A 13,489-nucleotide genomic window follows, 5' to 3' on the forward strand; every position below is an offset into this window, starting at 1 on the left:
ATGGCACACGCAAGACACTCCTCATTGACCACCCTGTGTTTGTGTCAGCAATGTGAGAATGAACAGCACTGCAGAATGAGCAAATAGTAAGAACTATGACTACTATATTGATGGGAGTTTCTCAAAGACATTATCTTATTTATCACAGGTAATGAGCACAGTACCTGATGGCAGAGTATATAATTGCTCCATGGTTACAAAAGCAGCACAACTCTTTACTGAATGTTATATGTCATGTACTATCATAAACATCTTCTACATATTATCTCTCATAGTGAGCTTTACTGTATATGTGTGTATAGGCATATAAATTCACAGAGGGCTACTAATTATATGATTTTAAGTAAAGCTGATCATATTAGACATACTCATGTGAGCTGCCTTTTCTAAATTATCCTTTCTATGAAATAAAAATAAGTCCATAGCAATGAGCTTGCTTGTGAGTCTGTCAGCCAAAGTTCAGTTCCCAGCACCCACGTAAAGCTGGATGCAAGGTGGTGCATGTGGCTGTGATCCCAATGCACTTAGGGCAAAGGGAGGTAGAGCCAGGACAATATGGAAATTCGTATTCCAGGTAGGCTGGTGCACACAGCAAAACAGAACAAGGAAGATGCTGTCTCAAGCAAAGTTGAAGGAGAGGACAAACAAATCAAGGTTTAGTCCCTTTGAACATGTGGACACACATTTGTCAACTCCAGAAACTGTAGCAACTATGTGCCATTTGAAAGCAGAGAGACTGGGCCCTACTTAGGCATAAAACCAGTTTACATGTTGCCTGTGGAACTTTGATAAATACATTTATATTGCTTATAAATTACCCAGAAGTACAGATGATCAGAGTATTAGCTTGATCTGTCATAGAAAATTATCCAAAACCTGACTTATAGGTGTTAAAATGATTCTTGAGAGCCAGACACAGTGGTACATGCCTGGAAATCCTCATAATGCAGAGGCAGGAATATCTAGAGATCAAGGCCATCTTGGGCTCTGTCATGAATTCCACAACAGCAGGTCTACATAGTGTTTGTGATACCAATGCACATATGGCAATGGGAGGCAGAAACAGTAGAATCCGAAAGTTCATGGACCAGCTAGTCTGGTACACACAGTGGCAAAACAGCAAGAGAGACCCTGTCTCAAAAGAAAGTAGTAGGGGTGGAGAGATTGCTTAGTGGTTAAGGAGCATGCCTGTGAAGCCTAACGACCCTGGTTTGATTCTTCAGGTCCCATATAAGCCAGATGCACATGGTGGCACATGCGTCTGGAGTTCATTTGCAGTGGCCAGAGGTCCTGGCGTGCCCATTCTCAATTTTTCTCCCTCCCTCTCTCTGTCTGTCATAAATAAATAAAAATCTTTTTAAAAAAGAAAGTAGTAGAAAACAGATACCTTGAGGTTGTCCTCTGACCTTTACATGTGTTTGGTACCATGTTCACACCCATACACACACATGAACATATACAAATGAATAAAAAATGAAAATAGAATAAAATAAAATGACTATTGTATCATCTTTCCTCTATCTACAAAACTACCAATCCAGCATATCTTCTCTTTGTCTTACATATTCATTAGATCCTTTGATGTCACTCTCTTCTCACTACAAAAGTCACCAACCAGTATTTCCTAAATACTGTGTTGTCATACAAAGCCTTTTGAAAGTTTCAATTTATGAGAAAAGCTATTTTAAATATCTCTTCATTTTCACAGTCTTCATACTCTGTTCTGACCTTACAATTTGGTTCATAATAATACTTCAACAGGTAAAGTCCATGATGTTCAGATTGGTCACTTCATCAGTCGCAAATATAAGCTCATTCCTTTCTCTAGGCCTCACTTACAGCATTCCACCCTCATTTAAGATACACATTCTCCTTTCCTCCATCTATTTGAATATTAACAATCCAAAAATTTTCTACAAATTGCAAATCAGTTGAAATTTTTTCTTTGTCAACTTGATAACTTCTGGTGGTTTTGTATTTCTTTTCTTTAAAAAATTATTTATTTATTATATATAGAGGGGCAGGGGGGGGGAGAGAGAGAGAGAGAGAGAGAGAGAGAGAGAAAGAGAATGAGCGTGCCAGGGCCTCTAGCCACTGCAAACAAACTCCAAATGCATGTGCCATGATGTGTATGTGGCTAATGTGGGACCCGGAGAATTGAACCTGGGTCCTTAGGCTTTGCAGGCAAACGCCTTAACCGCTAAGCCATCTCTCCAGTCCTGGTTTTGTATTTCTTAATATAACATCTTAAATTGTTTTCTATTATTCTTATTCATTAATGTTTCCCTTCCAATTAGACTTTATACTGTCTGATAATTGTGGGAACATAGTACTTGTTAAATGGATACTTGTTAATTGCCCTAAGAAGAAATACAAAAAGAAGAAAGACTATCCTACTTCCTCAACTTCTGTTATTCTGAAACACTTTTGAGATGTAACCAAAATTCCTAACAGTCTGTCTGGATTTGGAATGACTTATGATATGCGATTCTTCTTAAATGAAAGTAAGTTCTATGTACTTTGGCAGTACAAACAGACCTTTGGAAGCAACAGCAGAGATACAGACAGAAAGCAGCAGTTTCAATATTGGCTCTAGTCCTGCAGGAGCTGAGAGGACAATAAAGCCTTTCACCCAGATTCAAGCAAACAGTGTCAGGAGCCCACCCCACTCCCACCCCAAAAAAGAGAAACCAAAAGCCTTTGTAAATTTCTGCAGTGTCAGTTAACAAGGATTTGGAAGGAGTAGTCTGAGAACTCACCTATAAAATAGTGATGTTATGATAGAATAAAATTGATGCAGAACTTAGTCTTTAAAAAGAATTGTATGAAATAATCAATAAGACTTGTATGAATACATTTTCTGTGAACTAACTTAGAAATCAATTATCTAAAGTAGTCCTCCAACCAGGTATTCTATGCAACAGTTTTAGATTATGATGACTCTCAAGTTATTTGAAATAGTCTTGTATCTTTTCATACTGTCTGTGGCCATTGATGGAACTTCCCCTGGATCTGTAAGCTTGAAATAAATCGCTTTCTCCCATAAAACTATGTTTGGTTAGATGTTCGTCCCAGCATTGTGTAGCTGTCTACAACACCCTCCACCCTGTTATTCTGTGCTACAGTTTTGGAACATGGATCTCAAATTATTTGAAATATTCTTGTATTTTTCATATTGTCTGTGTGTACCTTCTAAATCATAAGCTTCAAGAGAACAGAAACCTCACATGCCTATTCACTCCATGTGTCCCCACAATTTAGAAAACAAAAGACAAGGTGGTTAAATATTGCAGAAAGATTAATCACAAGAAGTAGTTTCACCATGGACTCCAGACTGCTGAAAGCCAAAACCTATAACTTATTTCAAAAGTACACTTGTTTCCTGCTTCATACAGTCCTTACCAAGCATGGTGTGTGAGATAGGGAAGGTGATGGTGGGCTGGCCTGTCATTCTCCAACGGCTACAAAGGTAGGAGAGGTCAGTTCTGAGCATTTCCACTATCATTTTATTGTCCAGAGCCAAGTAGAACTGTTGCTGGTCTATAAACTGAGAAAAATAATACTAATCCTTAAGAACAGTTTGCTCACAGATATCAGGCACCACTGTATAAATGCTCACATATTCATAAGGAAATATGACATGTTACAGAGGAAACCCTTCCAGGTTTAATGTTCAATATTTCCCGAAGTTTTTGGTGGTCAGTGGTACATGTAACAACAGTTTCTGATATTGTATGTGGATGCAGGTGTATGTCGTGTGTGTGTGTGTGTGTGTGTGTGTGTGTGTGTGTGTGTGTGTGTTTGCAGGCCAGAGGACAACTGTGAGACACATGTCATCCCTCAGGTGTTGTCCACCTTTTTTTCACACAGGGCTCTCTCACTGACCTCAAATTCACCATGTAGGCTAGACTGGCTGGCCAATGAGCCCTAAGGCCTCCTTCACAATGCTGGGATTACAAGCACACATCACCACATCTAGCTATTTAATGTGGCTTCTTATGCTTGCAAGGCAGCACTTTGCTAACTGAGCTATCTCTCCAGCCCTTTTCCTGATATTTTCAGGTGTGTGACTACTGTCAAATATTTTCAAGTATATACTTGTATTTTATTCTACAACCAACTAGTATTTGTCTTTCTTTTTCTTTCTCTCTCTCTTTTTTTTCAGATAGGGATCTCATTGTGTAATACAGACTGCCTCAATCTCACAAACACCCTACCTCTTGTGCTGGGATTACAGCATGCCCTACTTACGTTTTTTCTTTTAATAGGAAAAGTGAGGTTCATACACAATATGTGGAATAGCAAAGGCATCTGGCTATCAAATAACAAAGTCAGAGACACAGTTTAGGATTAATTACTCTTTGTCTATGCTTATCTCATCTGCACTATTTCAGAAAAGATGACAAATGGGAATTTAAATTTTCTTTCCAGAAAATATTTATTGTGTTGCTGGAGATCCAACCTAGGGCCTTGTGCATGCTGAGCAAGCATTCTACTACTGAGTTACATCCCCTGCCCTGAGTTATTTATTTATTTATTTATTTTTGAGACAGACTTGCTATGTAGTTCATGCTGACTTTGAATTTACTATGTAGCTCAGGTTGGCCTTGATTTGAACTCATGATCCTCCTGTCTCACTTTCCCATCTGCTGGGATGATAGGTATGTGATATCACACCTGCCTTCTTCCAAACCAATTTCTTTCTGTCTGTCTGCCTGTATGTATGTATATATGTCCTCACATATACACAAATGTATGTACAATTACATATATAAACATATTTATAATTGAGCTTTCTTTCTATTATTGCACAGCTAAGAAATGTCAGACTACTAATATGTATTAACACAGCTTAACAATGTTAGCATTTTTCTTTAGAAGAGGATATTGAAGCCTTCCATGTAAATAAAAGGGACCCTCTCATTAAAAAAACACATAATATAGTAACTGAATAAGAAAGAGTATACTGTACTTATAAGTACAAATAAGTCTTCGTTTAACCTTTGAAAGCAAGAAACTTTGCAAGTACTTTAACATTTGGAAAATCCCTTGTCATAGTTTCTATAACACCAAGTACTATAATTGATAGTCAAAATCACTTGGCAAAACTCTGTGCTGCAAGTTCAGTTCAATTTTCTATGCCACTTATATGTGAATAGCTGTATGAAACTCTTTGAGTTGTCCCAATTTCAATAAATAGTTTATTTTTGCAATGTATCTGCATCTTATTTCCAGTCCTCAAAGCATATTCCAGCATATTTCACCCACCTGTGGAGTGAAAGTAAAGACAGTTTTCCGAATGTCATACAGTTTTGATGTTCCAAGCACTCCCATAAGTCTGTAAGGTCGTCCACTGAGTTTCATTTTACTGTTGCAGCCTGACACAGAAATGAGAAATCGTCAGAATATTTTTAACATACAAATAAAAAATACATTTTACATATAGATACTTACATTCATATATACAGACACACACACACACATACACACCAATATTTAAGTTTAAAAAGTCTTCTTTTTACAGTTTAGCATTCAAAAGTTGACATCTAGCTTATAATTGATGTCTATGTTAAATGTAGTAGAATTTCTTTTGTTGAATTAGTACCTCTTACAATGAGGAAATGGCTTTCATTCACATGAAATTTTCCTATATAACAGAAGATAAACACTACACATATTTTTCTAGAAGATTTTTCCCTTCAAATACACTGGCTATCTTTTATTTTACTTTTTATTTTATTTTAGATAGGTAGGAGAAATTTGGCATGCCAGGGCCTTAGCCACTGGAATTAAACTCCAGACGCTTGCACCACCTAGCAGGTGTTTGTGATCCTGTGCTTGCCTCACCTTTGTGCATTTGGCTTATATGGGATTTGGAGAGAGATTGAACATGGGTCCTTAGGTTTCATAGGCAAGTGCCTTAACAGCTAAACCACCTCTCCAGCCCCTGAACATCTTTTTTAAAATTATTTATTTGCAAGGAGAGAGAGAGAGAGAGAGAGAGAGAGAGAGGGAGGGAGAGAGAGGGAGAGGACCGAGAATGGGTATGCCAGGGCTTGTAGCTACTGCAAACAAATTCCAGATGCATGTGCCCTTTGTACATATGGCTTACATGGGACCTGGGGAATCGAACTTGTGTCATTTAGCTTTGCAGGCAAACACCTTATCCACTAAGCCATCTCTCCAATCCGTGAGAATATCCTTCTTTTCCCTGAGGTAGGGTCTCACTCTGGCCCAGGCTGACCTGAAATTCACTATGAAGTCTCAGGCTGGCCTACAACTCTTGGCAATCCTCCTACCTCTGCCTCCCAAGTGTTAGGACTAAAGGTGTGTACCACCACACCCGGCCTGAATATTTTTTAAGGAAGTGTATGCTGTAGTGGTAGTTTGAATGTATGGTCCCATTAGACTCAGGCATTTTTTTTTAATTTTTATTAACATTTTCCATGATTATAAAATATATCCCATGGTAATTCCTTCCCTCCCCACCCCCACACTTTCCCATTTGAAATTCCATTCTCCATCATATTACCTCCCCATTACAATCATTATAATTACATATATACAATATCAACCTATTAAGTATCCTCCTCCCTTCCTTTCTCCACCTTTATGTCTCCTTTTCAACTTACTGGAGACTCAGGCATTTTTAAAAAATTTTATTTATTTACAAGCAGAGAGAGGCAGAAAGAGAGAGGGGAGAGAGAGTATGAGCATACCAGGGCCTCTTTCCACTGCAAACAAACTCCAGATGCATGTGTCACTTTGTGTATCTGGCTTACTGGAGCACAAGGGAGTTGAACCTAGGTCATCAGGCCCTATGAGCAAGGACCTTTATCCACTGAACTATCTCTCTAGGGACTGAATACATTGAATATCTTTTCATGTACATATTGTTAGAATGCTTCATCCTTTTTGGTTACAAAATATTTTCTCGAGTATTTGATTTTTGCCCCACTTTATTCTAAGTACTGTCTTTATTAGAGTTACATCATTTGTAGATTGACTAGCAACAGAGAATGGTCAATGCCCTGGTCAGAATCCAGATTCCAATGAATAAAGCACACATTTAATATGAGATTAATATACATACTACTTTACTCACTGATCCTTCATGTATCATTTTATCACAATAAGATATGTATAACATAAAACATCATTGTGACAATTTTAAGAGCACAGCTTTGTGACTTAAAATAAATAACAGCATTGTGTGAATGTCACCACTATTTACCTCTACAGAACTTTCCATCTTTCCAAATTGAAATACTATACCTATTATACAGTAAATTCCCATACCCAACTCCTCCCATTCCACTTTGTACCTATGAATTTAACTACTCAATGTAGCTTATATAACTAAAATTACAGTAGTCCATTTATAACTGGATTATTTCACTTAACACAATGTCTTCAAGGTTCATATTTGTTATAACACATGTAGAATATGTAGAATTTCCTTATTTTTATTTTTTTTTACTTTCATCCACTTATTTGAGAGAGAGAGGGAGGGAGGGGGAGAGAGAGAGAGAGAAAATGGACGAGCCATGCATCTGGCTTACATGGGTCCTGGGGAATCAAACCTTGGTCCTTTGACTTTGCAGGCAAGTACCTTAACTGCTAAGAGATCTCTCCAGTCCTGAATTACCTTCTTTATTAAAGAAATATTTTTATTTATTTGAGAGAGAGAGAAGCAGGGAGAGGGGAGCAGATCAAGAGAGAGAAAGAGAATGGGCACGCCAGGGGCTCCAGCCACTGCAACCAACTCCAGACACATGTGCCACCTTGTGTATGTGGCTTACATGGGCCCTGGGGGGATTGAACCTAGGTCCTTTGGCTTTGCAGGCAAGTGCCTTAACTGCTAAGCTACCTCTCCAGCCCCCGAATTTCCTTCTTTTTAAAGGTTAAATAATCTTCCATTCTATTTATAACCTCTTTTGCTTTTCCATCCAGTTGTTGATGGACATTAAGTTGGCCCCACCTTTTAGCTATTGTGAGCAATATTATACGTTACTGAAGAAAACAACTATTCAACTTACTTCATTTCATTTGGGCATATACCTAAAATTAAAATTCCTGAATCATACAGCAATTCTATGTTTAATTTTTCAAGGAGCCACCATACTGTTAGCGATAGCAGCTGCGCCATTTTACATTCCTACCACCAATGCATGGGGGTTTTAGTTTCTAGGTATCTCCATCAATAGTCATCATAATGGGCATAAAGTGGCATTCCATTGTGATTTTAATGTACATTTACCTAATGATCAGTGATGTTGAGCATCTTTTCATCTTGTTATTGGCCATTTACATATCTTCCTTGAAGAAATGTCTATTCAAGTTATTTGCTCATTTTTGAATCTGATTGTTATTATTAAGTTATAGTTTTTCACATTTTCTAGATACTATCTCTAATCATATATGATTTATAAATATTTTCTCCTGTTCTGTAAGTTGCTTTTTCACTAAGTTGACAGTTTCCCTTGAGGCACATAAGTTTTATTTTTATGAAGTTCAATTTCTCTATTTTTTTCCTTTTTATGGTACATGGCTTCATTACTATATCCATCCTAGAAATCACTGCCAAATCTAATATCAATAGGGAAATCAAGCTTGAGCTGAGATGATAGCTTCCTTCTCAGTGGCTAGCATTTGTAGTGCCAGAAGGTGCTGTGCAGACTGCTGCAGTGAAGTTAAACAAGTAATAGGAATTATACACATATGACAAATCTCAATAACCAAAGCTTACCATAAACTATCTTTAAATCATAAGAAGAGCTAGATATGGCAGCGCATACCTGTACACCCAGCATCTGGGCAGTTTAGTCAGGAGGGTCATGAGTTTGAGGCCAGAAACTCAGGCCAGGGCAGGGGTAGGGGGTAGAGACACTGCTTCAGAGGATGTGAGCACCTAAAAGTTGTTCTCTGTGGTAGTTTGAATGGATGTCTCCCAATAAATTCAGGGGATTATTAAAGATTATAACTTAGATCTCCAGCCTGGCTGGAGGAGGTGGTACTATGCGTGGATCCTAGGGTCCAGACCTAAGGTATATTTGGGGGTGGATGTGGAAAGTATGCAGAGTGTCTGAGCTCTGCCTGGGGTTCCTGGAATGTGCTTGCTTACGATGCTTGTGGTGGTATTTCTCTCTGTGTAGACCTGTGAAAGGAGGCCAGCTTCTTCTGCCATTATGGAACGTCCCTTGGATCTCTAAGCTTCAATAAATCCCTTCCTGCCATAAACTGTGCCTGGTTAGAGGTTCATCCAGCAACGTGAAGCTGACTACTACCTCCTCTAACCGCCACATGAGCTCCGTGGCATATACATTCCTACACACACACACACACACACACACACATCCCACATCATTATAATAGATTTATAAATGGCAACATATAATCTAAGATATAATAATTTGGAGAGACACTGGGGACGGAAGCCAGAGCCATGTTTATACATACTAGGCAAATTTTCTACCAATAAGCTACATACTTAACCCTAAGAGCTAATCTTGACTTACAGTTATAAATCCTTGTAGCTTGATTTAAGATTGTTATTGGGCTGGAGAGATGGCTTAGCGGTTAAGCGCTAGCCTGTGAAGCCTAAGGACCCAGGTTCAAGGCTCAATTCCGCAGGACCCACATTAGCCAGATGCACAAGGGGGCGCACACGTCTGGAGTTCATTTACAGTGACTAGAAGCCCTGGTGCGCCCACTCTCCTCTCTCTCTCTCTGTCTCTCTCTCTGTCTGTCGCTTTCAAATAAATAAATAAAAATAAACAAAAAAAGATAAAAGATTGTTATTAATTCTCTATTGGTGTCATAACAAACTATCACAAACTTAATAGTTTAAAACAATACAAGTTTATACTCTCACAGCTCTAGAGAATGGAAAACTAAATTAGCATTATAATGCTAAAACTCAAAACCAAAGTATCCAGGAAAGAACTCATTTCTTCTTCTTTTAGTTTCTAAATTATATGGACATTTCTTGGCTCAGAACCTTATCAGCCCAATATCTTGCTTCTGTCATCAGATCTCTTACTCTATAGCCTGATGTCCCTCTGATTTCCCTGTACAAGGACACTTGTGATTAAATTTAGGGCCCACCTGGATAATCCAAAATAATCTTCCACATCTAAAAAATCCTTAACTTAATCATACTTGATATGTCTTCTTTGACACACAAAGGGATGCTCACAGTTTCCCAGAATTGTCTGTGTCTGTCTCTTTCACAAGCTGGCAGTATTTTTGGCTGTTATAGGTGGAGTATTCCTTATCCAAAATGCTAGTGACCTCAAGTGTTTTATATTACTTTTTTTGTATTTTGGAATATTCACATACACTTTCCTGGTAGAGCATTCCTTCCCCCAAAACTTAAAATATGAAATAGTCAAAAATCCAAAATTTTGAAGACTACAAACAAAGAAACAAAGAAAAGGGCTGGTTCCTTCTGGGGACTTCAGGGGACAATCTGTTCCTTGTCATAGACTTATTTTTTTTAACTATTTATTTATTTATTAGACAGAGAGGGAGAGAAAGAGAGAAAGAATGGCCATGCCAAAGCCTCTAGCCACTGCAAATGAAGTCCAGATGCTTGCGTCACCATGTGCATCTGGCTTATGTGGGACCTGGAAAATCAAACCTGGGTCCTTAGGCATCGAAGACAAGTGCCTTAATTGCTAAGCCATCTCTCCAGCCCTTGTCATAGACTTATTCTAATGGCTATGGGAATATCCTGGCTCATAACACTAGTACTCTCATTCTTTGCTTCTGCTGCCACAACTACTTCTATAGTCTGATCCTCCACTGAGATTGTATTTGGGGCTCACCTGAATAATCTAGGATAATACACTCATGACATATTCCTTAATGTAATCACAACTGCAAAATGACTAAGTTTAGTAAATGAATAAAATAAGTATTGATAAAAATAGAGGGTTGGTGAGATGGCTTAGCAGTTAAGGCACTTGCCTGTGAAGCCTAAGGACTCAGGTTTGATTTGCCAGCATCCATGAAAGCCAGATGCATATGGTGGTGCATGCATCTGGAGTTTGTTTGCAGTGGCTAGAGGCCATGGCATGCCCATTCTCTCTCTCTCTCTCTCTCTCTCTTTCTTTCTTTCTTTCTTTCTTTGAGAGTGACAGACACAGAGAGAAAGACAGATAGAGGGAGAGAGAGAATGGGCGTGCCAGGGCTTCCAGCCTCTGCAAACGAACACCAGATGCGTGAGCCCCCTTGTGCATCTGGCTAATGTGGGACCTGGGGAACTGAGCCTCGAACCGGGGTCCTTAGGCTTCACAGGCAAGCGCTTAACCGCTAAGCCATCTCTCCAGCCCTCTCACTTTCTTTCTAATAAATAAAAATAAAATATTAAAATAGGTATTAGATTCGGAATTTCTTAAGTTATTAATTGGTTCATTACATGACAAAGTATTAAAGATCTAAAACAAATTTCTTGACTCTTACTCTGTATAAAATTAGCCTGTATTCAAAACATAAATGTAGGCTCTAAGAAAGGGGAGAACATGCTAATTATGTATACACTTGGAATAATGATATAATATTGTCTGAAAACAAAGGATTCCTAAAGCACACCTAAAGTTATCAAGCCTTCTTATTAAAGATTGGTTTAGAGACTCAGATTCTAGAAACTACAAATTCCTTTAAGATCCATCTTAATAATTTAATACAAAATCATGAAGGGAAAAATGGAAAGGAACCAGCATGAATCAACTAATGCTTTGATTCTAGCAGTTTGGCCAAACTCCTTACCTAGACTAGAATAAATGTGGCTGAGAATACGAGCGGGTTGTACTCTGATGGGGTACACCTCAGCAATGGTCTCCACATCAATTCCATTGTTCTTCAAAATGGCCTTGATGTCTTCCGTTTCAGCTAAAATGGAGACTATCAGAAAGAAAGAAGATGAGATCAACAGAAATTTTAGTCCATTAGGAACCAAAAAAAAAAAATTTCAATGTGCATTTATTTCTTTAGGAGGGGAAAAGGAGAAGATACTAACAGGGACTCTGATGGCACAGATTATGCTAGGAACATAATATTATCCAAATGGAAAAAGAAAAAAAGATGACTATGATATTAGTAAAGGGTAAAAGATTTCTAAGATTTGTTTTTAGAGACACAGAGAGTGACAGATTGAGAAAATTGACACACCAGGGCCTAAGCCACCACAACCAAACTCCGGACACTTGCGCCACCTAGTGGGCATGTGTGACCTTGTGCTTGCTTCACCTTTGTGCATCTGGCTAAAGTGGGATCTGGAGAGTTGAACACTGGATCCTTGGGCTTTGCAGGCAAGCGTTTTAACTGCTAAGCCATCTCTCCAGACCAATTTCTAAAATTTGAAGAGAGCTAGGTGTGGTGGCACACACCTTTAATCCCAGCACTTGGGAGGGAGAAGAAGGAGAACTGCTGTGAGTTACAGGCCAGCTTGAGACTACATAGTGAATTGCAGGTCAGCCTGGTATAAAGCAAGACCCTACCTGAAATAAACAAACAAAACCCCTCAAAACCAGAGATTTGAAGAGAAATCAGAGCTTGACTACAGTATTAGGTTGATTTTTTTTTATGCTTATTATCTGCTATGCACTGCTGGATGCTAGGAATATAGGCATGATAAATTCTGCTAGATGGCCAGAAAGGAGTGATCTGATAGAGGTGATAGTAAAAGAAAGTGAAAAACTACTAGACAGAAGAAACAACATGGACAAAGGCTCAAGGGAACAGATCTAGGAATTACAAAAAAAAAAAAAAAAAAAAAAAAAAACACAGGATAGATAATCACTGCTACTACAGAGATACATCCAGCATGTACAAAGTTCTTTATATCTGGAACGTGGATTGTGAAGGGGCAGTAATGAGAAATGAAGGAAAACATCAGGAGTCTGTTCACAAAACCACATAAGCAATATTAAGAAAGCTGACAATGGGAAGCCCCAACAAAATTATAATCAGAGGAACACCATGCCCATGCACCATAAAAGAGTACATTCAGGTTGATGATTAAAGAATAAATGGGCACTTTTTGCTTATGTAACTGATTTTTTAAAGTATATTTTACTTATTTATTTATTTGAGAGAGAGAGAGAAAAAAAAAGAAAGAGAGAGAAAGAGAATATGGGTGTGCCAGGGCCTCCAGCCACTGCAAACGAACTCCAGATGCATGCGCCTTCTTGTGCATCGGGCTTACGTGGGTCCTGGAGAGTTGAACTGGGATCCTTGGCTTTGCAAGCAAATGCCTTAACCACTAAGCAATCTCTCCTGCCCTGTAACACATTTTATTCGAGGTAGAGTCTCACTCTGGTCCAGGTTGACCTGGAATTAACTATGTAGTCTCAGGGTGGTCTTGAACTCACGGTGATACTTCTACCTCTGGCCTTCCAAGTGCTGGGATTAAAGGCGTGTACCACCCCTGGCTAGTTTGTAACAGATTTTTTAAAGCAAAAGAACAAGCAGGTTGCCTTTAATG

At 38.6% G+C, this 13,489-nt stretch overlaps 1 protein-coding gene across 4 annotated transcripts in view; it reads right to left on the minus strand.

Annotated features, from left to right (window-relative positions):
• Positions 1–13,489, minus strand: part of Phka1 (phosphorylase kinase regulatory subunit alpha 1) — a 124,476-nt gene that overhangs the window by 41,797 nt on the left and 69,190 nt on the right. For all 4 annotated transcript variants that reach the window (XM_045140046.1, XM_004660934.2, XM_004660933.2 and 1 more), the window contains exons 14-16: positions 11,773–11,907; positions 5,269–5,378; positions 3,403–3,547 (exon numbers count right to left, since the gene is read on the minus strand). In XM_045140046.1, coding sequence (XP_044995981.1) covers positions 3,403–3,547; positions 5,269–5,378; positions 11,773–11,907 — 390 coding nt within the window. The remainder of the gene's footprint in view (positions 1–3,402; positions 3,548–5,268; positions 5,379–11,772; positions 11,908–13,489) is intronic.

The sequence above is a fragment of the Jaculus jaculus genome, chromosome X (genome assembly GCF_020740685.1).
Source record: "Jaculus jaculus isolate mJacJac1 chromosome X, mJacJac1.mat.Y.cur, whole genome shotgun sequence".
Taxonomy (NCBI): domain Eukaryota; kingdom Metazoa; phylum Chordata; class Mammalia; order Rodentia; family Dipodidae; genus Jaculus; species Jaculus jaculus.